Source organism: Dermacentor variabilis, chromosome 9 (genome assembly GCF_050947875.1).
Source record: "Dermacentor variabilis isolate Ectoservices chromosome 9, ASM5094787v1, whole genome shotgun sequence".
In the NCBI taxonomy this organism is placed as follows: Eukaryota; Metazoa; Arthropoda; class Arachnida; order Ixodida; family Ixodidae; genus Dermacentor; species Dermacentor variabilis.
The window spans coordinates 12632314-12659754 of NC_134576.1; the positions used below are offsets into that span (position 1 = coordinate 12632314).

The 27441-nt window shown below is 47.7% G+C and overlaps 1 protein-coding gene across 2 annotated transcripts in view; it reads left to right on the plus strand.

Moving 5' to 3' along the window:
- The window catches only part of LOC142558612 (agrin-like), a 521743-nt gene that overhangs the window by 412951 nt on the left and 81351 nt on the right, over positions 1-27441 (plus strand). For both annotated transcript variants that reach the window (XM_075670788.1, XM_075670789.1), the window contains exons 12-14: positions 4922-5278; positions 8778-9023; positions 25864-25982. In XM_075670788.1, coding sequence (XP_075526903.1) covers positions 4922-5278; positions 8778-9023; positions 25864-25982 — 722 coding nt within the window. The remainder of the gene's footprint in view (positions 1-4921; positions 5279-8777; positions 9024-25863; positions 25983-27441) is intronic.

Consider the following 27441-nt stretch of genomic DNA (forward strand, 5'->3'; position numbering starts at 1 on the left):
GCTTATGTTGTAGATTTTCTGTATCCGCGAAACCGTGTAAATTGCAGAGCCTTTACCATTGATGGCGAGAGACTATATTCTATGCGACACGACGCCTTGATGCAGAGCGTGAAAGAGTGCATAGCGAACACAAGGATGATGCGGCTTTCACTTCCCGTTGTGGTGTTTCGATGAAAGATTTTTTAGAGTTGTCCGTTTATCTTCGCTCTACGTTCACTTCCTGGGAAGCTAATCTCGATCTTCAACGTTCAGGTGTACGTATGGGGTCACGAGTAGAGCCTTTCCTGAGTAACATTTTTTTGGCTAAGGTGGCCCCAGTCATATCGAGGAATCTGAGTGGTTTCGCTCTCAACGTCGTGATATACGTGGATAACTGCCTAGTTTGGCAATAGGATCAGCTTGAGCCAAAAGGTCGCACAAGTGTTTAGCATGTTGAAAGTGCAGCGGCTAGCTTTCATCTTTTTGTTTGAGACCCCAAAAAATCAAAAGATGTGGTTCCTAGACCTGTAACTTCCGCTTTGTGCATCAAACGTATGCTGGAAATAGAAGTCCCGTTCTGTAAAAGCCCTCCTAAGCTTTCGTTCGTGCCATTCGAAATTTGTAAAGTATGGCATCGATTTTTGCTGCGTCTGTTCGCGGTGACTAGGTCTTGTCAACATCTGGAAAAACAAAGCGTGGAAGGTCAGGTAAAAAAAACTTCGTGAAGTGTCTAGCCAGGGGCTGTTATTACCACAGCTACTTTTAAGAGCCTCAAGGGCCAAGAATGTAGGAGCGGAGTGCGCACCAAAGGAAAGCATTGATAACATAAGCATGCGGTAAAACCCTATACTCATGTGCTTTCAGATCACTGCAGAAGTGGCATCGCGATGTAATATCGAAGTTTTAACTCCTCAGAACAAGCTAGGCGCTAATTGTCCAGCTCTTTAAAAGCGCATGCGCAGGAAAGGAATACCGAACAAGCTCAGTGCATCACGAGACTCTACAGAAACTTCGTTGCATGTCCATGAAATGTCGTGTACCTTGTCCTTTTTTTATGTTGACATAAATACATCAGACAGACAAGCCTCTGCCTAAGCATTAGATTCATTGAGTACGACAGCTCCCTAAAATGGTCACCTTATTCGCAACCAAGAAGGAACACACGAAGTGCCCCTTCTTCGTGTGTTGTTTTATTCGGCGCCGTCTTTGTAATTGTGCAAAGGGACTTCTGTTTGATTTCGGCCAGCGGTCAATTTCTTATATATTTATTATTGAATGTCAACGTCTTTCTTAGCGACTTTACCACCACTTTTTCATCTCGGCTGCGTTACAAACCTCTTTTCTGGGCCGATCCTGCAGCTAGTGCATAGCCGCGCCAATAAATATACATCGTTATATAGTTCGAGCTCTGTTGTTCCACATATTAAATATTTGAGAAGATTTAAAAAAAAGACTTGCGCTGTCGGTGTTTTGTTTTATTGCATTTGTTCGTGAGCTGCATTCTCAAGATTTTGAAGAATATATTGTGAAGTATGTAAGACCTAGGGCCGTATAACTTAAAACTATTCCAGTATAGTTTTATTCCAATGTCCTGACGTAAAATTTGCGTAACAGCCGACGCAAGCATCGGGCGGTGACCAGCAGGGTTGTCTGAACAGACCAACCAAATGCTCTCCTTGTTCAAACGAGGTCACTTTTGTTTGCTTGAAAAACGAATAATATTGCCAACACTGAGCGGCTTGTTTGATCTACATGGCTGACAAGAGGTGAGGAGTGCACTCAAGTGGAGAGGGACTCGATGGGGTCGAATCACTGCACTGAAAATCGATAACCGGATGACCAGTGTCGTGCCGGCGTCTGCGATTGGTGCCCTTACTTAGCTGGCGGTAGCGGGTCGAAAATCGCGGCGGTGTGCAACGGAAGCTTTGGAATAATGCTAAAACGGATCCGAAGCAAAGAAGGATTTGCAGGGCGAGGTCCTAAACGTACCGAAAGTGCCCGAAAGCGTTACACGGCCATGCAAAAAGCTTTATTACACACAAATAAACTTATGCTCTCTGGCAGGTGCTAGAAGCCAGTGCCTGAGGGATTCGCGGCAGCCATCGTTCATCTTTCCATCTTTCATTCCTTTCGGAGCGGGGCAGCCTGCGGTTACTCAGTTTTGTTCGGCATATAATGCATTTTTAACGCTTACACCTCACTTTGACGCGGTGTTCTTGCGACTTTGTGAGGTCGCGTGACGGGCAAGTGCAGTGGGTGCAGCCCAACATCTTTTGACCAATAGCCGAAAGCTAATGGCGCAAAGTGGTCGAATCAGAAATAACTATTTTTCTTTTGTTCTATGAAATCATACATAATGAGTGTGTACACTTCATATCAGATGAGGAGCTATTGCGGTTGTCGTGACGTCGAGTCATGACATACAGTTGAAGTGGGGGTGGCCAAAAGTTCAAATAGCAGTCGAAACAATCGAAAAATATCTAGAGGGGACAGGGTTAACATGCTCGGCAGAGAGATCGAATCTGGTGCTGTACAGACCGACTCGCAGAGGTCGCAAACCAGGCAACTAAAGGGAAGAGCTCCCCCATAGAGAGGAGATACAGTTAAAGACGGCCGATGGGAAACCCATACCCAAGGTCGATAGGATCAGGGTATTGGGGCTCCTCATTGAAGCCAAGGGCAACAACGGAGAGACCCTCAGAAGACTGGAGGGAACTGTAGCGCAAATCATGAGGCTAACAAATAAACAATAGTGGGATGAAAGAGGAAAACAAGATCATGTTAATACAGGCCTTTGTAATAAGTAGAATAGTATACGTAGCGCCGTACTTAATATGCCAGATCCCGGAAAAGATCAAACTAATAATAATAATATTTGGGGTTTTACGTGCCAAAACCACTTTCTGATTATGAGGCACGCCGTAGTGGAGGACTCCGGAAATTTTGACCACCTGGGGTTCTTTAACGTGCACCTAAATCTAAGCACACTGTTTTCGCATTTCGCCCCCATCGAAATGCGGCCGCCGTGGCCGGGATTTGATCCCGCGACCTCGTGCTCAGCAGCCCAACACCATAGCCACAAGATCAAACTAGAATGGCTCGTTCGGAAAATATACAAACTAGCCATAGGACTACCGATCAGCACCAGCACGGACAACTTACTGCAATTAGGCCTACACAGCACGATAGACGAGCTCATTGAAGCACAATGTACGGCAAATTTGAACGCCTCTCTAAGAGTAGAGCCGGCAGATACATCCTAGAGAGATTAGACATAGGTTACCGCACACAACACGGTGTCAAGGTGGACAACCCGAGAAAGACGAAGGAAAGATTGGTAATGCCTCCCATACCAAAGAACATGCACCCAGAACACAATACGGACAGAAGAGAGAACAGAGCGAAGCAAATACAGAAGAAATTCGGCAGCAAGGACGCAGTGTTCGTAGACGCGGCTCGATACAGTCGCAGACGGGGGTTTACGGCAGCCGTAATCGATAGGGAGAAACGGTGCAAGACGTGCGCGACGATACGAACCACAAGTAACGAGATAGCTGAAGAAGTAGCCATACCGCTCGCAGTAGCTCAGACTAACGCAACCGTGATTGACAGCGACTCTGAGACGGCAATAAGAAACTTTGCCAACGGCCGAATCTCCGCGGAGGCACTACGCATTCTTCTTGCGGGAGGCCAAAATTACAAAAGAAAGGTATACATCACCTGGACACCCGCTCACACCCCCACGGAGGACGGCAACAACGAGGCGGCACATGACGCGGCTCGAGGGCTTACGGACCGAGCCGCAGTCGCAAGTGACGCCCCCACACCCTCCGGACGTGACGGTGCGTTAAATGAGTGGGAATGGGAGGACAGAATGACAACATAAAACGACATCACGAAACATTATAGGTTACAGAGGCGCATATTCCCGCGACCTCACGCAGTCTGTCGCATGGCCGCAGTTACAAAACTAGGACGTATCCGAATCCTTCGCTCTCGCACATCATATATGCGGATGTATATCCTACGGACAAATGCAAAACATGTGAATCCCAGAGCCACTCTGGAGCAGATATTATCGGAATGCCGAGGGATAAATAACAAAGAAAATGCGGCCTCTAGCAGCAGCCTTCGCACGCGCTGGGAAGCCGTGCTGCTGAGCCCCACCCTAGAGGATCAACTAGGGGCCGTCCAGCGGGCCGAGGATGCCGCCAGGACCCACGAACTCCTGGCCGTCATCTAGGCGGGGCCTTTGGCCCTCCCCACCAAATAACAGGGCACACAATAAAGTTCTTTCCTCCTCCTCAAGGAGGCCTGATTGCAGAATTTGATAAAAAAAGTTCGGAATAGTTTTATATTATAGCGACCCTACTATCGAGAACTTTAGTGATAAAATGGGGGGGGGGGGGCAATATAACGCGCGTATGCTGCATGTCACGTAACAGATTGTGGCATATAGGAAACGTGTACCTAAATAAATAAATGACCTCACAGAGACAGCGACGACGACGACAAATATGCGTTCGGTGCGTCCATGTAATTGTTATCGCAATTAACGAACTTTATCAACGCGGGTTGCAATGTTTTGCAGCCTTTCGTAAATTTATTTATAGGCCATCTTGCAGAACGGTTGGCTTGCAGAGCACAAAAAAATGCGTGAATTGGCTCAGTATATTCCATATATTTTCTTCTGGTTCCCTTAGTTCTGTGTTGTCCATTTATATGCTTTCCCGCATCCTCAACTTTTGAGCTTCCTGTGGGAACTCAGATATTGTTATTACGACGCATATGCGTGTTTATTTCCTAGCCACTGCATTCTTCGAGAATCCCTCTGCGGGCGACGGAGAGCAAGAATTCACTGCTGTCTCACTAATTGAGTGCAGAGATGGAATAGTGTATGTTTGAAAGCTGCCGATGCATTTTGTGCGTCTGTCGCGTGCAGGACGGCTTCCTCACGCTGGACGGCGAGGCAGACATTCGCGGTCGATCGGGCGGCCTGCTGCAGTCTCTGGACCTCGCCGAGAACTTGTTCGTCGGCTGGCTGCCGGGTCCTCGCGGCCTGGGGCCCCCCGCGGGCGTCCTGGACAACGTGGGCGGCGTGGAGCGGGGCTTCCGGGGCTGCCTGCGCCGGCTGCGGCTGGGCAAGCGCGACGTCCGCCTGTCGGGCGCCTCGCGCGACGTGCTGCGCGCCGTGCGCCTCCGCGAGTGCGGCCCGCCGTGCGGACCGTGCCTGAACGGCGCCACCTGCCTGGACCAGGCGCCGGGCAACCACAGCTGCCTGTGCGCGCCGGGATTCCAGGTGGGCGGGAAGTGGGCGCCGGTGCGAGAGTGCTTGCTCGAGCCGAGTTCGGCCTCTGAAAGCTTGATGCCTAGGATGTCTAGGAACACGGCGATGTTTTGCCACAAGAAAGAAAGAATCCCCTAGTCATGCGCAGATTGCAATCGCTGTGGCCGACACAATCATGGTGGCCAAAGTCAAGAAATGAAATCAATTTTTACGCAAAGAAAAAAATGAAAATGGGAGCTATTGCGCTGCAATGAGCAGCAGGAAATTCAAGAAGAGATATAACAGGATTAAGCAGGTGGGTGGCAAGGTTCAGCAATAAAACTTTCTAGCGCAATCCATGTCTCCTGTGCGTGTGGTTGCTGTCATTGCACAAACATCGGCCGCACCTTCTCTTGTTCCTTTACACAAAAGGAATGCACCCCCGAAAACATGCGCGAATGCTTCCTTCCACAAGACCAGTAATCAAAGACAGTGATGCGACCTCCAGCACAAAGCATATGTAAAACACTCGAGTAAATATGTAACGTGTATTAAGAATCATACAAAGTGATCAAAATAATCACTGAGGATTATAATATGAAAAATGGTTGGATTGATTAAAAGCGATACGCTCTTGTAGCCTATAAGCAAGGCATAGACATGGAAGGCTCGGAGACTTCGCAAAATACGATCGCGCTCGCACAATTATTGATTTGTTTACTTATTCATTCATGTAGTTATTGATCTACTTGTTTTGCGTAACAATACATTATTGTCGTGATGCTTAGGACATAAGGTGACGTTATATTTTCATTTCATTTGATTTCGTTTCATTTCGTTTCATTCACACTAGGGGCACAGAATAGGGCATTACATGGGGGGGAGGGATGAAAACAACAAGAAATTTCAAAAGGGGGGTTATAAGTATTAGGATCAAAACACAAAATAAAAAACATAACTGTTTTCAGCTTTAAGAAGGTAGAGTGAATCTAGTAATAGCATGGCGTAATGATTATATAATGCAATAACAGAACATCGAACTACAACACTATTTAGAATAATGCAACAAATACATGGCAGTGATCAAAGGTAGTAGGGCGCTCAAGCAGGATAACATGGTAGTTTACAAAATATCAGCTGGGATGGCAGGCTTGTTCATTAAGGTAGTTTAGTAAGGCCGATTGCAAAGAGGGTAATTCCCTAAGGTTGACAATGACTGGCGAAAGGGTGTTGCACTCATTCGTTGACATGACTAAAGGTGAGTGTAAATACTTTTTAGTCCACGCGAAGGTTGAGTATACCTTGAGTTCGTGGTCAATACGGGCGGAGATGTGTGCTGCTGGATGAATAAATTTGCATGAAAAGGCACAGTTACTGTAATAAACACTGTGAAAAAAGTATAATCGTAAATCTGTTCTGCGTATTACGAAAGGCAAAATGCCAAGGGTTCTTTTTATAGACGACACACTGTGATAACGAGAATATGAGGACGATATGAATCTAGCGGCTTTGCATTGAATTGATTCCAGCATGTCAGTAAGGTAAGCTTCATGTTGATGCCATATGTTAGAGGCGTCCTTTAACGATGGTCTAATTAACGAATGAAATGCCTGAAGTTTGGTGTCGGAATTAGCAATGCGTAATCGGCGTTTTAGGACGCCAAGCTTTCTAAAAGCTTTGCTAGTGATTAGTTCTATATATACATTCCATTTTAAATTGCAAATGAGCAGAACTACTTAGTATTTATACGACGAAACTGCTTCAACTGCAGAATTGTTAACCAGGTACTCGTTAGGCAAGAAGTTGAGACTGGGACCAAATTTACCGGGCTTAGTTTTCTCAATGTTAATTTTGATCTGTCATTTGCTGCACCATTCTGAAAGAGTCATTAAGTCTGACTGCAGGGTTAAAGTGTCGTTCTGGTTTCCTATTTCTTTATATATTACGCAGACCAGCAAAAACACGTATGGAAGACTGAATGCTGGTTGACATGACTGTAACCTGACGATGTAACCTGACTAGGCCTCTAACGGCACATTAGCATTCATCGCACAAGTCTGAAAACCGTACCAATTCGAGAATGACGACAAATATTTGCGATTTGTTAGAACTCTCTATGGCACGGCTAATGTAGCCTTTAGAACGTATTCGATGAAATGAGATAATGATGCAGCGACAATATCAGAGTCAACGCATACAATCAAAGCATAAACTATGATTTCGTACAGGAAACTTAGCTGGTGTCCTCTCGATGCCCCTTAGGTGGTGGCGCTGTAAGTGAACAAGCTTTATTTCAGAGACGAAGCTGCTGATGCCCGAAGGTGGGCGGCCACAATGCTTCAGCTAGCCGTGGCACTGTGCTGTCACCGGTTGACCATGTGTTCGTCCTCATGTGTTGCGCTTGTCAGCAGTGCCTCCCACTGGTCTTCCGTTGGTGCTTAGAAAGACGTTGTCCGCGGGTTCTTTTTGCTATGCCAGACCACGTGGTGAAGGGTGTTTGGCATATTGCAGAATTGGCCGTCTCTTGTAAATGTTGAGGGGTACATTGCGTGTAGTGGAGTGTCGTGGAAGTAATCGCGCATCTCAAGTCCGCGTAGTGTGACGGCTTCTTCTCTGTTAAGCTTGTCATGTGGGTGGTGGCGGATATTCCCTCGTGTTCTCCTTGCAGTTGTTCTCAAATGGTGTAGTACCATTTCGTCTGGTGGTAGACGATGTCGGGGTTGCCCGGCGTTCTCTGGCGGCAGCGTGAGCCGCTTGGCTTCTCTCCAAGGATTCATGTCCCGGGGTCCAGACAATATGCGATTCAGGGATGTCGTTGCAGGAATTTTTTTTACAAGCAGTAAAATCCAAGTAATGATTGTAATTATTGACAGTGGTGGAACATGGGCACGTCACTGGAGCCAGTGTTTCGACAAAAAGTGGGAAAGTTGGCTCCACGCCCGCGTAGGACCGAACCATCCTGCCGAGCGCAAACCTGCGATTCCGGCCGCATTCCGATGGGGGATAAATGCGAGAACGCCCGTGTCATGTGCTTTGTGTGCGCGTAAAGAAGTTGACACTGTCAAAATCCTTCCGCAGCCCTCCACCTAGGGCGTTCCTAATAACGCATAGTGCAGTTTATGGAAGGTTAAGCCCCACAATTGAAATAAATTCGAGCTCCACCTTCCTATCAAGTTCTATTTTCTTTCGATTTTAAGTGGTGCTTTAGTAATTTGTTAACAGACAGATACATTGTTTTAATTAGGACAATGGTTTCCTTTACGTACTTCCTGTAATTTGGCTGCTACATCGGGTTTTATTTATGCCCGTGAAAAGCGTTGTGTTTTTTGTATGCATCCGACACAAACATAGCGGCGAGAGAGCAGTCGGGATGGTGTTGTTTTTCCTGGGTCGATTTTTCAAAGAGTGGTGGCATCTGTCCCTTCTATTCTTCCTGCACTGGTCTTTTCTCAGACCAATTTCAGCGAGAGATGTAGCGTGGCTCTGCCGCCGCAGCACAGCGGCGATCTCAGTGCGTGCTTCTGCATCGCAGGGCGCCCAGTGTGAGCGTCCCCGCCGCCGTGCGTGCGAGCCGGACCCGTGCGGCGTGGGAGCCTCATGCCTTGCACGGGGCAGCGCCTTCTCGTGCCGTTGCCCCGCGGGCCGCACCGGCCGCCTGTGCGAGGGCCGAGCGGCGGTGCCAGACTTCGCGGGCGACGGATACCTGGAGCTGCCGCGCCTGCACAACGTGGGACAGGCATTCTCTCTCGAGCTGTGGTTCCTCACCAGGGCTCCACAGGTACACCGGCATCCCTCTGCGGCCACATTTGCCTTTTCCGTTCGGTGAACTGCACTGAGAGAGATCAGCGATAGAGCACACATCGCCCTTCCATTTGCAGAGCACTCGATGGGTCCGTAGGCCGAATAATATTGCAGCATTCCTTAAGACAAACTGAGGGCTCGGGGCTGCTCGGCACTTAAGGGGCCAACTGCAACGAAATTTCACTCCGGCTATATTAGCTATAAATGCATAGCATACGTTATCAATGTAATCTTGGCAAAGCCGCAAGGCTAATAACTGTCTAACATTCTTAATAGGAGCGTTTGCATGGTGCCTATAGGCAGCCGCCGCTTGCGCCTGGCGGTGAGTGGTAGTGATGTGGATATGGCGAAAGCGCTAGTACCATACGCGACTCTCTCAGATGCGCTTAGGCGTCCTGGCACGTCGCTCGCTTAACATATGAAAGTCGATGGGTGTATCTTCCAGCGCGCTTTCTCGTTGCGCATGTGATTTGAGTTTGCAAGAATGGAGACGCATTCTGTGTGCTCCAAAACAAACGATGCCTGCGCAGTAAACAATGCTGCGCAGTTGAACGCAGGACACATCTTTCCTTTCCCAGCTTTTATGGTACAATCGTTCACCGCACCGCAGCTAGTAAATGCGACGCGAACCAGCCCACTAGCACAAAACATGTAAACTGCACTTGACGAAGCAGCACAGGCTACATTTCGCGAGCACGGCCACATACCCCTGAAATATCTGCTTGCAAAACATTTTCTCTAAATTACTGTAAGTTCTATAAGCTACGTTGGCGCACGAACACCAATGTTGCGTTCAGAGGAATTATTCTCAAGCGATTATTTCTGAACTGTATCATGCCCGACCACATTACGTCTCTAAATAAACGAACGAAAGCCTTTCTGACACTGCGCCACAAACGCTGTCAGCAGCTGGAGTGCTGCGCTTGTCACCAAGAAGAACGCGACTCGGCGTCGACGGTGTAAACCCGACGGCAAACATTGGGCCTCTCCGATTTTCGGAGTTCTGGCAGCCCGCTGGCAGCCAGATGGCAGTGAGCTAGCTCCGGTTCTGACAGGAAGTTACGTGGGCTGGGATCCCAAGACAACCCGAACCTACCCGAAGTTTGCAAAATCGAACGCCGGTACAGCTGGCCAAATGTAAACATGCTACCAGCATGGCAGCGCCCGGCGAGGCCGGCGCGCGCTCGGCGTAGTCGGCTCATTTATGCGTTGCCAGCTTTAAAATATATAGTTGCATTCAGGGATACGATCACTTTCGCGCGATTCGGCGCAGGACGCGTACTCGGCCAACCTCGCCTTGCGCAGCGCAACATATGGCCTCCGACGCGGCAGATGACAAGACGCGAAATCGTGATTGTATACTCGAAAGCGATGACTGGAGGATCCCCGCTCGCAGCGATCACGTCGACCACCGGCGACATTGATGAGTTGGCATTGTGTCATCACAAGACATGAAAAAGCAGTTTATTGGGTACGTCTCATATGCACAAAATTTCGCGCCGACCTGCTTGGGCTTCGATTTCAGAAAGTCTGTTGCGGCTGATGGTGCTTCTCATTTAAGGAGCTGGGGGACGCGGCTGGCGCGTGAAAATGCACGTCGCCTGTGACCAGCGAAACGTTCCACATAACATCGGTCACAATCATGAGAGCAATAAGCTAATGTACGTGTGTCTAAATGTACCGAGTGCAATCAGTGTATTTCTAGATCAACAGCCTGCAGTTCCATGACATATCGGTTTCGAGCTGCCACCTAAGCATACGACGGGGAGGCGCAGCTAACACGGGGTAGCTGCAAAGCCTTCGCTAACTGCAAAGAAAGGCGAGATATACATACGCGAGATATGTGAAAAGGAACGCCATCAGAGAAATACGAACCCAAAATGTACCGCAATGTGTGAATGAGCATCTACAACTTGCGTGGAACACGATGCACGTAACATGCACACATGGGAGGGCGGCGCACTGTTCACCGCCGCGAAGAACCAATCAGGGGACACACACACATATACACGCACACAAAAGCTTCAAACGGTTCACCACGGCTCGTACCGAACCGCTTCGCGATGCGGAACGGAGCGTTAGCACCCAAAAAGATAACGCTCGAAGTAAGGAAATCCGAAGATGACCGTAGACAGTTGGCTGAGCGAGGTAAATTTAAGTCCTCAAGCGCCCGCGTTGCAATCCGTGAAGTCCCCGTAAAGATGGCGGCGAGCGCCCATCGCCTCTTTTAGTCGTCTGCTAGCCATAAAACTTCCAGAGAGCAGCCAGACCAAAATCGTCCTGGCAGGTTCTGGCAGCCCGCGGGTAGCCAGAACTGCCCAGCGCGAGCAAAACGAACGCCCGGCGGAAGTGCGTAGGCGGTGGGCGGAGCAACCCGAGAAAAACGAAGACGCTCTGGCTGGCTCTGGCAGCCCGCGGGTAGCCAGAAGGGGGAAATCGAAGAAACCCATTGGCTGAATGCGATGCCCTCTGATCTAAGCGGGCGATGGCTGCGGCCGTGACATTACGCGCACATTGCGCCCAGCCCGTGGGCTCCGAGATTTGCATGCGCAGGCTGGTTTTCCTCCGGCCCTCCCAGCCGCACCGAGAGAGCGTAATTTCAGAGGTGTGCGTAGCCGGCTCCTCCTCCGCGCCGCGGCGCTCGCAACCGATGCTATTTAAAGGCTTCAATGCTACTCGTGCATCAGGCATGCTTTCGGGACCTCTGGTACTGTTGTCGTGGCTTAGATGACGCGAGGAAAGAATGTTTTGCGGTGCTTTATGATCTTTTACTAATTTGCAAATGGCGGCTCAAGGAGGTGCGCGAGGGGCAAAGAGCATGCTGGAGCCTATTTTTTCAAATGTAAATGTATTTCTGCAGACGTACTCTCACTTCATTCAAGTGGGCCCGTAGAAGTGGAATATCACGCCAAACAGACCGTCATGTGCCGGAAACGCACTACACTTTGCAGGGTATAGAGTTAATTACGATAAATCGTACCTAATGCTCTGACCTCAGCGTCGGACGACCTATGACGGATTTCGACACGTGTTCCTTGCTGACAGGGCAGCAATAAGCGCGAATTCGGATGAAAGCGGGTGACCGGTGCGGTATGGGCACTGCTATATTGGTATAGGTGATCATAGTTAGGGGTGGCGATGTGCTTTGATTAAATCTGTATTATTTGCCAGAAAGTGAGGAGAAAGAACAAAAAAAGGGTTTCTGGAGAGGTTTGCCGGCTATAAGTTGCTATTAGCACCTTGACAAGGCCTGGAAGCCCTTACATGTTAGATGTGTCGAACAGTTGTCGTATCTCTCTCTCTGTGTGTGTATGGCACAGAGACAGAGAGAGCGCGAACAGGCATTTCCCCGCTTACACCTACTCTCGCGGAAGAATGGGATATAGAGCTTATTTAAGCCTATATTTAAACCTACGAGACAAGAAAGAATGACACTGCATTTATAACATTATCTATTTGTGAAATCGAGATAAACAGAATAAAATGCATCTGAAACGTCAATATCACCGCCCCAGATATAGTGACTATGGCACCGTCACCATCGGCACCACTTTGTGAGCAGTTACCGAGCTGTTCACTTTTGTTATCTTCCTTCTCTCGGCGGCAACGCATTGTCTTGATGCCAGCGATGAGCTAAATCTGCACCATCATTGCATCATGCATCGCTTCTGCGACAAAACAAGCTTCCGGCGGCACGCGTTCACTGTTATATTAAAAGTTGAAACTGCTCGCTTTCAAAAATACAGCGTGAATAAAAATCGAAAGTGGACAGTCCACAAGGGGCCCTATAACGTAAAACTATTCCAATGTGTTTTTATTCCTATGTCCTCACGTCAAGGTTGCGTAACCGCCGACGCAGACAGCGGGCGTTCACCCGCACGGTTGTCTGAACAGACTAATCAAGCGCTCTCCACGTTCATAGGAGGTATCTGTTGTTTGCTTGAAAAACGGATAACATTGCCTACACTGAACGGGTTGTTTTATCTAATTCGTTGACAAGAGGCGAGGAGCACGCTCAAGTGGAGAGGGCTTCAATCTTCAATGGGGCTGACCCAGTGCAGTAAAAGTCGATAGCTGATACCGTCTGCGATTGGTTCGCTTTCCCTTACTTAGCTTGCAGTGGCCGGTCGAAAATCGCGGTGGAATGCAACGCAAGCTCAAGGATGACGCTGAAACGGATTCTCAGCAAAGAAGAGTTGGTAGAACGAGGTCCTAAACGTGTCGAAAGTGCTCGAAAACGTTACGCGGCCACGCAAAAAGCTTTATTACACGCAAATAAGCCCATGCTCTTCGGAAGATGCGAGTACCCAGCGCCTAAGCTATCGACGGCAGCCATCTTTTATTCCTTTCGGAACGGGGCAGCCTGCGGCTATTCCGAAGAAAAATCAGTTTTATTCGGCATATTAACGCATCATTAATGCGTACACGTCAGTTTCATGTGGCGAATTCTTGCGGTTTTGTGACGTCGCGTGACAGGCGGGTTAAGTGGGTGCAGCCCGAAAACTTTTGACCAATAGCCGGGGGTAAACGGCGAAAAGGCATCGAAACAGAAATAACTATTTTCATTTCTCTTTAATATCAGGCATAATCAGTGTGTGCACGTCATATCAGAAGGGGAGCTATCGTGGTTTTCGTGGCGTCGCGTGGCAGACAGGGGAAGTGGTCGTTGTCCAAAAAAGTTTTTGACCAATCGTGGAGGACTGATTACAGAATTGGAATAGAAAGATTGGAATGGTTTTACGTTATAGTGCCATAGATAGGAATAGTGTTGGTTCGGCGTGAAAATGACGTGCACACCTGTATCACGCCCCCTGCGTCAGGAGAAGACGTCGTCAGCGAGCAAGTACGCCAACTATTGAAGTAGCTCTTTTACACATATTGGTGACATGCGGATCCCAACTCGTGTGAGAAGAAACGGTGACACCAGGAATTTTGTGCTCACTGACAGTATCGATTTCCTTATCGGCATACGCAAGTTGCTGTGCTGCAATGATTTTTTGTTTATGGCACGAAAAATTACAGCTTTTGATTGCGTTGGTGTTAATCGTTATTAAATTTTAACTGGACCAAAGAAGTAATTGTTGCAGCGCACCTAGTGTTGCATTCTTGTATTGCACATAGTAATTAATCCGTCTGGGTCTGGGCTTGATAGAAGCATACTGGTGTCGTCCGCGTATATTACAACATTTATGGTATTATCAATATTAACAATGTTGTAGATTTACACGTTAAAGAATAATGGTCTAATATGCTCCCTTGTGGGGCGCCACTTAAGACATGCAAAAAGGATGACGTGTAACTATCTAAATGAACGCGTCCTAATCACTCCTACGAGTGAGATCTAACGAAGGCCAGTGTAGTGCCACGAATACCATGTGTGCATGCACTGTCTGTGCAATAAAATTTCGTGACATAAGGAGTCAGAGGCCTTGTTGATGTCTACGGAAAGGCCTGCTCTGAAGAAATTTTCATCGATGTTTGGAGTATAATTTCTCTAATTGCCAACAACGCTAACTCAGTAGACTTGCTCTTTTCTGAAACCGAATTGCCAATCGCCTTCGTGAATAGAAAAATTTTGACATATGAGAAAACATAATTTTTTCCATAGCTTTTGAAAAAATTGGAATGATTGATATTGGTCTATTGTTTGGCATGTTAGCTGTATTGATACGGTCGCGATTGGGTGAGGTGGGTGTTCACCGCAAGAATCAGGAAAATGTCGACGAAGCCGGGCATCGTGACGATGAAAAAAAGTAGAAAAGGTTGTATGAACTTCATTGCCTCTCATCCGAGTCTCGAGCGGTTTGATCAACATGATCAATCCCTTGCGGTCTGCTGGTGATCGCTGCCTTCTTTGGGAGCCTGTGGAAGCATTAGTGCTTTCGGCAGGTTCCGTCGTCGACGACCTCGTGCCCTTCGGTTTGTCTTCCCTTCGTCCTTCTCTTTGTGTCAGCTCGGGGAATAAAATTGGTGACGCTGTTTCGGAGAAGAGGGCAATTATGTCTGCAATGGGGACGCCCGCTTGAACGCTTCTAACAGTTGATAGGTCGACGTCCAGGCTTATTGTAACAGCTTTTTCTGGGACGAGGCAAACCATCCTGTCATGGGAACGTACGCCTGGATGTCTCACACTTGACAGGTCGATCACAGCACTATTCCCTCCATAGATGTTACTGTTACCCTACTTTTTATTTAATTTCATTTTATTGCTACTCTTGTCATACAAATTATCAAAACACTGACTGAGCCCATAGCGAGAGGCTAGTGTGGAGTTCAGAAACAAAAATATACGATGACAATGACACAGCACTTGTGTAAAATGAAAAGCCCAAAATCACGGCGAAAGGCCAACTTCCAGCATACAATGAGGAGAGAATCAAATAATGTGCATTTTACAGCAGAATGAATAAAGATCTGTAATGAAGAACAGGGTAGAACAAACACAAACCGAGAACGACTGTCACATAGATGAAATAGGGCTCATAAAGTATGTTCTTAATGTTTTATTTGTTTCGAGGAACTGTTTTATTTCTGGGGGTAAAGCGTTCCATACCTTGGCTCCTGAAAACTGCACCAATCTTTCACTGTAGATATTATTCGGTAGTAGATTAAAGTTACTACGTGTGAGGTTTCTCGCGAGTCGAGAAGGAGAGCGAAACAGGGTGGCATTGAAAGGTTGGTTATATTTTACTATGTTGTTTACACACACTGCTATGTTTAAAGACCGCGAAAGGGCAAAAGGAAGGATATTTAATAACTGGAAAATTGGTTTACTTGGTTCAGTATGCTTGCTTTGTGTTATAATTTGGATAGCCCGTTTTCGTAATCGCTGGATAGAATCAAGGTAAGTGTTGTATGTCAAACCCCATGAGTCTACACAGTATGTTAAATTACTGTTATTAAGGGCAAAATAAAGGGTACGGAGTGTATGTGTGTTAATTAAAAGAATAGCGGGCCTGTATTAAAGCATAACAGCCAGAAGCCAACTTCGAAAAGACGTCGCTAATCTGATTTTTCCAGTGGTGATGTTCATTTTGAATGACACCAAGATACTTAAATGAGTGTGTTCGTTCGAGTGAGTGGTCGTTAATGAAAATGTTAATTTGGCAATGAAATTGTTTCTTCATATCATCAGGAAATACTCCCGACCGAATACCGAATCTAATACATGAGGAAGTACGGGACTTATAATATCTAAAACATGTTTGAGTGGTGTACTCTGAATCTTATCAATGTCTAGTGCTTTAGTCGTTTTTTAGGTTGATAAAACTAGCGCAGATTTCCTGTTCATTCATCTGCGGAAGATTTCATGTGGGGAATGGAACGTTGATATACCTCTTAATGATATGTCGACAGAGGGTTATTGCATTTGTACTGACCCATTTCGCGCCGATCCGGTGGGCGCTGCCATGTTTGATCACGTGGTAACCCGCCCATTGCTTGCCTGAACTGCCTTCGTCGCCTCCATGTTCACAATGTGTTTATATGACGCCAGTGCAGTTTTGCAAACCTCTGGTTCGGGAAATATCGTAGACGATATTTCCCGTTATTTCCCCATATTTCCCGATATTTCCCGATATTTATCGTAGACGAAACGAAGCTTTGTCCATGCGCTTTCAGAGCTCGTTAAGCTATGTCCAGATGGCGCGAGCAGCAAATATCGTGCTTGTTCTAAAATCGGGGCCAAATATGCATTCCAAGCTCTCCAAACTTTCCGCTCATGAATTGAGTCAGGATTAGTGCGTTTTGCTCTTCGTTATTTATTTGGCCAATATTTTGAAGCAGCGGCTGGTCACCTTTCTGACTTCCTCGGTGCGGTCACTATCTGCTTATTTTCTGCCTGATGGCTCGCGGGCGTGCTCATTTCCGATAGATTGGTCCGTGCTGCGCTCAAAGCTGGAACCGCGGCTGTTTTCTACCTTGTTATACCTTGTAGCATGGATGTGTCATCGCTCGCAATTCACTTCCTCTCGTAGACAGTCATTAAACGTTCAACTTCGACCCTTCGTGCGCTATCGCTGTAGTCCGTCACTTATTGTGCGTAGATGGTGCGCATATGTTCAAGTGTGCGCCCATTCACTCGTTGACACATTGGCGACAGAGTCGGCTTAAGTTTTCATGCCATTTGGAGTAGATGCGGGTTGGTAGTGTGCGCGAAACGTACTGTGACAGGAAGCGACGCTACTACATTTATCATTGTTTAACGGGCGGTACTCACTCTTGCTGACGTTCTAGTGCTTCAGCACTTCTTTGAAGGTTAGCGATACAACGCGGGCAGGTGAGCGAATTTCTGTATCCGCGAAGAAAGCCGTTCATCTCGAAGTGCTGATAACACGTATGGACAGTTGCAGTAGTCGTCCGTGAACTTGTCCACACAAATTCATTCAATTCATTAATATGCCAGTCACTATTTTTGCAACGAACTACAGCACACGTCTTCAATCCAAATGATTCCATGCAGCATGACTGAAGCACAGTGCGTTAGCGAAAACGCAGTTGCATTGCCGACAGCTGATCGCACAGAACCAAGATGGAAGCGGTAGTGGTTGCGTGCGCTTTTGCTGAGGCTACGTGCGGCGCGCCGCCGAAACCGCCCATCTCGTTTCTATAGAACAAACTGCTCCGCGAAAAGGGTCAATAGCTACGTTTAAAAATTGGTTGCTGAAGTGATCCGCCAGCGCTTTGCAGGTTGGTTCAATGTTTTCTGGCGCGACATCTTGCTTTGCGCGGCCGAGTACATCGTCGATAACCTTCCACAATAAGTCAGCTGATTTATTTGTACTATCAGCAAATATTGTCTCATTGTAGGCTGTCTTAGATCGCTTAAGTTTACCATTTACTTGATTCCTGCTTTTTTGAAGACTGCCAGATTTGCTGGTGCAAGTGAATTGAAGAACACATGATAACGCGGAACTTTTACCTGTATTATTCAGTTGAGAGACGACGTAACCCACACATTTTTATTCCCATTAGATTGATTTATTCTCTTCAAGGGGAAGTATAAATTTGCACAAAGGTTGCAATGAATTTTTTGTACATCACGCTTGCACATGTTATATCGAAAAGACCAGTCAGGCTCACTAATATCACCCTTGAAAGCCTGCATGCTTTAAGGCGATGTAGACTGTACGGCGTGTGGCTCTTGTGAACACTTTGTAGCTTTAATTTTGGAAGGATGCAACATAAAACTTACATGAAAGTCCTATGCCTAATGAGTTGAGATTCTCGCTTTTTCAGGCTCTCAGCAAACGCCCCTCTAAGCGGGATATATTGCGTTCATATATTGCTTTCTTGGAAACAAGCGCCTCCGACAGGCAGCCAGAATTTTGGAAATATAACCGCAAGCGCTCTGGTAAATACAAAGAGTGTTTTCGCCTGCTGAGCTCCATCGGAGTAGAAGCCCAAGGCGTTGCGTTATGTTTTGATGGTCATTTCGCATTGCTTATGCCAAAGTTCAGGCTTCAACAGAGCTGTGAGTCAACAGAACCCGACAGTTCCAACATCTAGTGCAGGGCTCTTTTATAAAAAGCTCATCAACTGATGCCTTAAGGGCATGAAAGTTTCCCTATCCTGTGGCTCTGAAGCATCCCCTCCTCAATGCTGAATGTTTACGCCAGTACGTTTGCCCAATTACTGATATGTATATTTAATATCTCTCTAAATACTTCCACTTTCCCTCACATCTCGAAAACTGCTCACCCTATTTCTGGGCTCTGTGCCACGTCTAAAATCCTTGAGCTTGCCCTTCACAACATATTGTTACGAAAGAATGAAAGAAGATCGGGGGAGGTTGGCTGCTGTTGGTGGCCAGTCATCTTAACTAATCTGACTCCTGCTGCATATATATTGCAAATATAGTCTTCCTATACTCACAACACCCCCGTAACATATTGCTGGGAGCTGCGGGGTACCACGGCTAGAAACGGAGCTCCGCAGTGGGCGTGCCATCACCGTTCGCACGATGAATGACGTTGAGCACGCGGGATCAACGTAGTTGTCGCCTCCAACGTCTCTGTCACTAGCTACGTCACGGTCACCTTTGGTTGTCGTTGTGCAACCCAAGGATCCTGGAAGTTTCTGCGGGACCGATGGCGCCGACGTTGAAGAGTGGGTGGCCATGCACGAGCGCGTGAGTGGAAACAACAGATGGCACCCTCTTATGCTAGCTAACTTGTTGTTCTACCTAACAGGCACGGCAAAGGTGTGGTACGAAAACCACGAGGAGGAGCTAATCAGCTGGGACCGATGCAAAGAGAAACGGACAGAGTTGTTTGGCAAACCAGCTGGCCGTAAAATTGCCGCAAAGCAGGAACTGGCCTCCAGTACCCAATCCCCCACATGGTCCAATGTCTCATACATGCCCGACGTGCTGGCACTTTGTCGTAAGGCCGATCCCGACATGACAGAAACCGAAAAGGTCGGGCACGTGCTTAAGGTCATTGCTGGCGACGCGTTTATTCTGCTCATGTTCAACAGCTGCTCTACAGTTGACGCAAGCATTAAAGAGTGCCGCCACTTCGAGCAGGCCAAAAGCCGACGCGTCTTGCAACCATTCGCCAAACTTCCCAATAGTGCCACAACGTCCACGTGTGAAGATCAACCCGCACAGCAGCATGCGTCTCCATCAGAGGACGTGGTGCTAATCGTTAGACGTGAACTGGATGCGATGCCGCCCGCAGCTTTCTGTTCGCGTAGCCCTGATGCTACCACATTTCCAGTTCCCCTCGTGCAAGCTATCGTTCGCGAGGAACTTGAAAACATTGGTTTACAGTCTGTGTGTGCTGTCGCCAATCCCAAAGCTAACGAACGCATTTCTACTATTTTAGCTCCACCCCGACGCTTCTATCCACGTTATGGCAACCGGAATGAGTGGAGAACTGCGGACGACCAGCCGATATGTTTCAACTGTCGCCGCATTGGTCATGTCGCCGGATACTGTCGCAACTCATGGCCCTCAACACCTCGCAGACCGACCAACCTGAGCCGTTTTAATGGAAATACCCGCAATATTTCGCCCACCACCGAGTCCAACAGCGCCGCAAACTGTGCTCGAAACACGTGGTACAGCCGCTCACCAAAGCCGCGAAGACACGAGTCTCGTTCGTCGCAATTACGTCGCCCACCTTGCCGTTCGCCGAAGCCACGTCGCTTCTCGTCCCCTGTGGCTTTTGGCCGCACCCTTTCAGAAAAGTAAGAAATGCAGCCCTCGAAGGTGGTGCTGCTTTGCGACTACTGCAGCAAATCATCTGTCTGTGCACACAAGGAGAAGTGTAATTGACGTTAAATAGACGGCGTACCTGTCCTACCACTCGTCGACACTGGAGCCCATGTATCTATGATGAGTGCTAGCCTACGTAGAGGTTTAAAGCAGGTCCTCACCTCAACAGCTGCCCGAGTGCTTCGTGTGGCCGACGGCGGCGTGCAGGTTGTTCTTGGAATGTGTACTGCGCGTTTAATTAGAGCCAGCCGCCCTACTTCTGTTCTCTTTGCTTTGATCGACAACTGCCTTCACGACGTTATCCTTGGATTAGACCTTTTATGCACTCATTCTGCTCTCATCGACTGCGCGACCGGCGTTCTTCAGTTAGAACTGCCTCAACTCGCCGATGGTGCGAGTACCGCCCCACCGCGCTTGTGCTTGATTCAATATGTGTGTCTCCCACCCGAGGCAGTTACGTCACTTTGACTGCCCAGCCACAGGTTCCTGACGGTGAATATGTGCTTTATTCCATAATCGACGTGCTTTTGAACGGAACGTTGCTGTTGCGCATAGGTTGGTCACTGTTACCAATAACGACGTCCTTGTAACGCTTCTGAATTTCAGCCTGTGCCCTCAAGTGCTTCCGACCGGCATGTTCTAGGCCAGCGTTTCTAGTGGAAGCGAATGTGGCATGGAGAGTCTGAATGCAGAGAGTGCCTTATTAGCGCCAATTGCAGCTAACATCTCTGGTTCCTTAAGTGATGACTTCACGAAAATTATTGCACCTGACCTCACCTCTGCACAGGCCACGGACATACGACTCCTGCTTGTATCGTACAGTGACATCTTGAATTTCGGCGACAGGCCTTTGGGCCAAACATCTGCTGTTCACGACCGTATAAGCACTGGAGGTACGAATCCTATTTGTCGTCGTCCCTATCGTGTATCGCATGAAGAACATCGACTCATCCAATTAGAAGGGGCCAAAATGCATCCGCAGCGGGGTAATCGAGCCATCAGCGAGCCCTTGGTCTTCGGCTGTCGTCCTTGTGAAAAAAAAAGGATGGTACCTGGCGTTTTCGCGTCGATTATCGCCACTTAACCAAGATCACGCGAAAAGACGTCTACCCACTACGACGCATCGATGACGCATTGGACTGCTTGTGCGGAGCTAAATACTTCCGTCTATCGATCTTCGATCCGGCTACTAGCAGATTTCAGTTGATGAAATTGATCTCGATAAGACGGCCTTCATCACGCCGGATGGCTTATATCAGTTCAAAGTCATGCCATTTGCCGTATGCAATGCTACTGCGACATTTGAACGTGTGATCGAATCTCTTCTGCGGGGTTATAAATGGACTACCTGTCGTTGTTACCTTGGCGATGTTACTGTTTTTTCTGCCACGTTCGGCAGCTACCTTACCCGACTCGCTGCAATTTTGGTGGTCTTCCGAAAAGCCGGCCTTCAAGTGAACTCCACGAAGTGTCAATTCGGGCGCCGTCAGATTACCGTGTAGGGACACCTCGTTGACACATCCGGTGTCCAACCAGATCCAGAAAAAGTTCGCGCCGTACGCAGTCTCACTGTACCACGTTCGGCCTCTGACGTGCGCTGCTTCGTCGGCCTGTATTCTTGCTTTCGCGGTTTCGTGAAAAACATCGCCGACGTTGCTCGGCCTTTCACAGATCTTCTAAAGAAGAACACGTTATTCTCATGGAGCCGGAGCAGGCTCGCGCGTTCGCCACTCTCATCGGCTTTCTGGCCACCCTTTCCATACTTGCCCACTTTGATGCGTCTGCACCGACCGAAGTCCACACTGACGCAAGCGGCTATGGCATCGGCGCTGTGCTCGCCCACCAGCAGAATGGTATCGAGTGGGTGATAGCTTACGCCAGCCGCCTGCTGTCACCTGCCGAGAGAAATTACCCCATCACCGAGTGGGAGTGCTTCGCTTTAGTTTGGGCTGTTGTCAAGTTCCGGCAATATTTGTACGGCCGTACATTTTCAGTCGTTACAGACCACCACGCACTCTGCTGGCTGTCTTCCCTACGGTACCCCACTGGACGGCTTTGTCGCTGGGCTTTGCGGCTCTAGGAATTTTCATTTAGTGTCTATTACAAGACTGGACGCCTTTACAAGGACGCTCACTGCCTCTCGCGTCACCCCTTGGATCCTCCCGATCATGTTGCGCATGATCCGGTGACCTGGGTGATGGGTTTGACTAACATGACCGACATGTTCGCTGAACAAGAACGCGATGCATCTTTACAGTCCATAATTGCCGGAGTGCAATCTGGCAGCACTGACTGCACGTGCCACATGTTCGTGCTGCATGACGGCATCCGCTGCCGCCACAATATCAACCCTAACGGAACTGAGTTACTCATTGTCTTTGCTCGTCATATGCGTCCCGTCGTTCTCGAACTTCACGATGCACCGACTGCGGGACACCTTGGATTTTTACGTGCATACGACCGCGTACGAGGCCGATTTTTCTGGCCGGGTCTCTACCGCTCTGTGCGTCGTTATGTCGCAACTTGCGAATCGTATCAGCGCCGGCAGAAATCTCCCCTGGCACCTGTCGGACGACTCCATCCAATCGAAGTCCCCTCTGAACAGTTCTCTCGCCTAGGCATGCTTCGCCCTTTTCCTCACGACAAGAGGGAACAAGTGGATCGCTGTCGCAAGTGATTACGCGACACGCTACGATAACGAAGGCGTTGCCGACTAGTTCCGTAACTGACGTCGCCGATTTTCTCCTCCAACAAGTCATTCTCCACCTCGGTTCACCTCGACAGTTATTCACAGACCGCGGTCGCTCGTTGTTACCTCGAGTTGTCGACGACCTCCTTTGCTCTTGTTCCACTGAGCACAAGTTGTCCTCCGCTTACCACCTATAAACGAACGGTCTTACGGAATGTCTCAAGCGAACAATCACAGCGGGACTGTCGATGTACGCCGCCTCCAACGACCACCGTACCTGGGACTCCGCGCTGGCTTACGCGACGTTTGCGTATAAGTTGTCCCGACATCATCATCATCATCAGCCTGGTTACGCCCACTGCAGGGCAAAGGCCTCTCCCATACTTCTCCAACAACCCCGGTCATGTACTAATTGTGGCCATGCCGTCCCTGCAAACTTCTTAATCTCATCCGCCCACCTAACTTTCTGCCGCCCCCTGCTACGCTTCCCTTCCCTTGGGATCCAGTCCGTAACCCTTAATGACCATCGGTTATCTTTCCTCCTCATTACATGTCCTGCCCATGCCCATTTCTTTTTCTTGATTTCAACTAAGATGTCATTAACTCGCGTTTGTTCCCTCACCCAATCTGCTCTTTTCTTATCCCTTAACGTTACACCTATCATTCTTCTTTCCATAGCTCGTTGTGTCGTCCTCAATTTGAGTAGAACCCTTTTCGTAAGCCTCCAGGTTTCTGCCCCGTAGGTGAGTACTGGTAAGACACAGCTATTATATACTTTGTCCCGACATGACACCGCAGAATATTTATCCTTTTATCTCTTCTATGGTCGCGACCCCATACTGCCGTTTGACGCCATCCTCCCTTCTCTGCCATGTGTTGCAACTGTGTACGCTCGTGAAGTGATCGATCGCGCTCGCATGGCACGTCAAGTCGCCCAATCTCGTTTATTATCCTCACAGCATATACAGTAAGAGCGTTATGACCACTGCCATCGCGATGTGAATTTCGCACCAGGTGCTTGGGTGCTCCTCTGGTCACCATATCGTTGGGTTGGCCTCTCGCAGAAGCTTCTCTCTCGCTATACTATGCAAGCCATACTTTGCTTGCAATTCTTCACTTGTCATGAGCCGAGACGGCGCTTCACCACCCGGAGGTGCTGTTACGGAAGGATTAAAGAAGGTAGAGGAAGAAGGTCGGGGGACGCTGGCTGCTCGACCATCACAAATCTCGATAGTTCGATCAAGCGTCTACATTTAGTTTCGGAACTAACGGCGTCAATCATGGATCATTATTAGGGCCACTCCTTTTTTAATTTTTAATATTGATTAAAATAATAATAATAATAATAATAATAATAATAATAATAATAATAATAATAATAATAATAATAATAATAATAATAATAATAATAATAATGCGAAGAATTCCGCTATTCGGTACTCGCCTTACCTTCTATATGCCAATGTGGTCAAGATTTTTAGAAAATGCGCACTCTGAGAATTTCGAACTCTGCTCTCTGTCCTGTTTTCTAAGTAGTGCAAAGATAAAAACCTCACTTTGAACGCTGCTAAGAGCAAAGCTATGACTTTCCCACGCAAAACCGCGAGCATTTATTTTTCGTATTCTGAAGATTCTGTACCGTCATGTAGGGTCTGTGAGATTAATGATTTCGGTGTAGGTTTTCTTACAACCTTAGACTTTTGCATAAAATCATTGGCATGCGGGGTATGCGCCCTCTGGGCTCTGTTTGCACACTATTGAGGGAATTCGTCTTGAGCGCCGTTGCGCACTTCGTACACAACAATCTCTCTTCCTTAACTGGACTACGCGTCGGTCTTATGGAATGTAATTTTTATATGCAGCCGTTGCATTATAGGTCGGGTATAAAAAAGTTTCTAAGCCTACATCATCAGTCCTTTGCTAACACGGACACTGAACCTTTCTCTTGAACTCTTGGATTATTACCCTTACTTTCCTGTTGACGTAATCGCAGTTATCTTTTGTTGTTATTCAGACTCCTTCCCGGTATGCTTACCTATCCTGAACTCCCCAGTTATACGATGTTTCGTTTGTGCGCAAGATCGGCAGAGAACATAACCTTTCCATGCCCGTGCCTACCATCAGCAACACTAAACTGTCCACAGAATACATAGTCATTATTACGCTTATTTTCATTATCTTTTTATTTTTCAGAATTCTATGGCATTGTCCTTTCCTGTGCTTTGTATTGCTGTGTCATAGTTTTACACATTGTTCAAGTGCCCTTCTCTTTTTCATTTTGTATTCAGCTTGCCTTTTTTCGTATGTATGCGTTTTTTCGTATGTCTTCTGTTCAAACTTTTCTTTTATTATTTGTTTTTACGTATATTCCCCTCGAGCTCTTTCCTTTATTTTTCAATGTGCCCGTTCGCCAGCAATCAGACCTGATGGCTGCTCCTAGGCACGATAAATAAGTGATTCATTGATTATTTCTATTCCTGGTACGTCTTGTACACTTTGAACTTCCTGTCGAGGGACAGTAGTTGAGAGGCTCGTGCTGCGTACGAGGCGTTAGCTTTTATCATCAGGAGGCCTACAAGTGGATATGCTGTGGGTGCTGTGTTTGCCTCGTTACTTGCATAGAATTATCGGCACTAGGCACATGTCTTGCTCTCCTGCAGTGTTTCCTATGGGCTGCTCGCATAGTTGCTTCGTCTTGGGTGCCTTATCCGCTTGTTACTATGAGTAGCATTGGAAAAACCTGTGGTATTCCCTTCGAAAATTTTACAGGCTTTGCCATGGATGTGCGCCAGTGCTTTTGGTCCGTTGGTACTGATGCAACCTTCCCAAATCAACTGCCATTCCACATACGTGTCCTTCGATCTGAGCTATTATCAAATGCGAGACGCTGATTCATTTTCACCCACGTAGGGTCTCCTGCTCTACAACGGCGGAGGATCCTCCGGCCGAGGTGACTTCCTGGCACTGCGACTTGAAGCCGGACGTGTCCAGTTCCGATATGACTTGGGTTCTGGTGCAGCGAACGTTTCGTGAGTATGCTGCCCGCTAACCTCCGAGCTACTGGTAGATGCATCTAAATTACGGCCGCCGTGGTGGCATAGCGAGTTTTGCGTTGTGCTGCTAAGCCCGAGAGCATGGGATCAAACCCCTGCCACGGCGGCTGCATTGTAGTGGCGGCGATATGCGAAAACACCCGTTTACCGTGCATGGGTGCGCGTTACAGAACACCAGGTGGCATAAATGAATCCGGAGTCCCCCGCTATGGGGTGCCTCATAAGTATACAGGGCTTTTGGCAGCCACAACTTCATAATTTAATAAAATATCCATCTACAGTCGTCCCTTAGCTTATATGCAGTGAGCAATTAATTTAGAGTTCCATTGCAGTGGTTATCTTCCATGAAAAAAAAATTCGCAACATCTGACGCACGCAACTGCTCACAACAGCGCTGGGCGCACACTGGGGGCACTGGCGTTTGATCCTCGAGCAGTTTGATGACTCTAAAATGCAGAAGCCTCTTAGTTCGAGGATTCCGTAAAAGATGGTGCGTGATGAAAACGAAAAAGTGGCGTTAACAAAAATTACCATTTATGTTGTACGCATGCGTTGCAGCTCATGCCGATGACCTGGCGTGACAGCGAACTTCACCTGCCGCTGCTTGGGACGCTAAAAACGTCGGACTATATACGCGCCTTTCAATTCAATTCAAATTATTTCATTTTTACAACTTAGAAAAATACACAATATCTGCCTAGAAGCTATGATAAGCTATGGGTCTATAACAACGTGATTGTTGTGTCAGTGCCAGTAAGAAAAATTGTTTCTGAAGGAAGATCGGCACAGTAAAGAAACGCTTTATAATAGATATTATTGTAAATGTCAGAATAGCTTTAGTAATATATGAAATACAAACTAACGCACGGTTACCATCCTTAGAGCTATCCCTTGTCTACTAGGACGCACGTCGTCGTCGTCGTCGTCATCATCATCATCATCATCATCATCAGCCTGGTTACGCCCACTGCAGGGCAAAGGCCTCTCCCATACTTCAACTACCGCGGTCATGTACTAATTGTGGCCATGTTGTCCCTGCAAACTTCTTAATCTCATCCGCACACCTAACTTTCTGCCGCCGTCTGCTACGATTCCCTTTCCTTGGAATCCATTCTGTAACTCTTAATGACCATCGGTTATTTTCCCTCCTCATTACGTGTCCTGCCCACGCCCTCTTTTCGTTTTCTTAATTTCAACTAAGACATCATTAACTCGCGTCTGTTCCCTCACCCAATCTCCTCTTTTCTTATCCCTTAACGTTATACATATCATCCTTCTTTCCATAGCTCGTTGCGTCGTCCTCAATTTAAGTGGAACCCTTTCCTTAGACTCCAGGTTTCTGCCCCTTACGTGAGTACTGGTAAGACAACGCTGTTATAAACTTTTCTCTTGAGGGACAATGGCAACCTGCTGTTCATGATCTGAGAATGCCTGC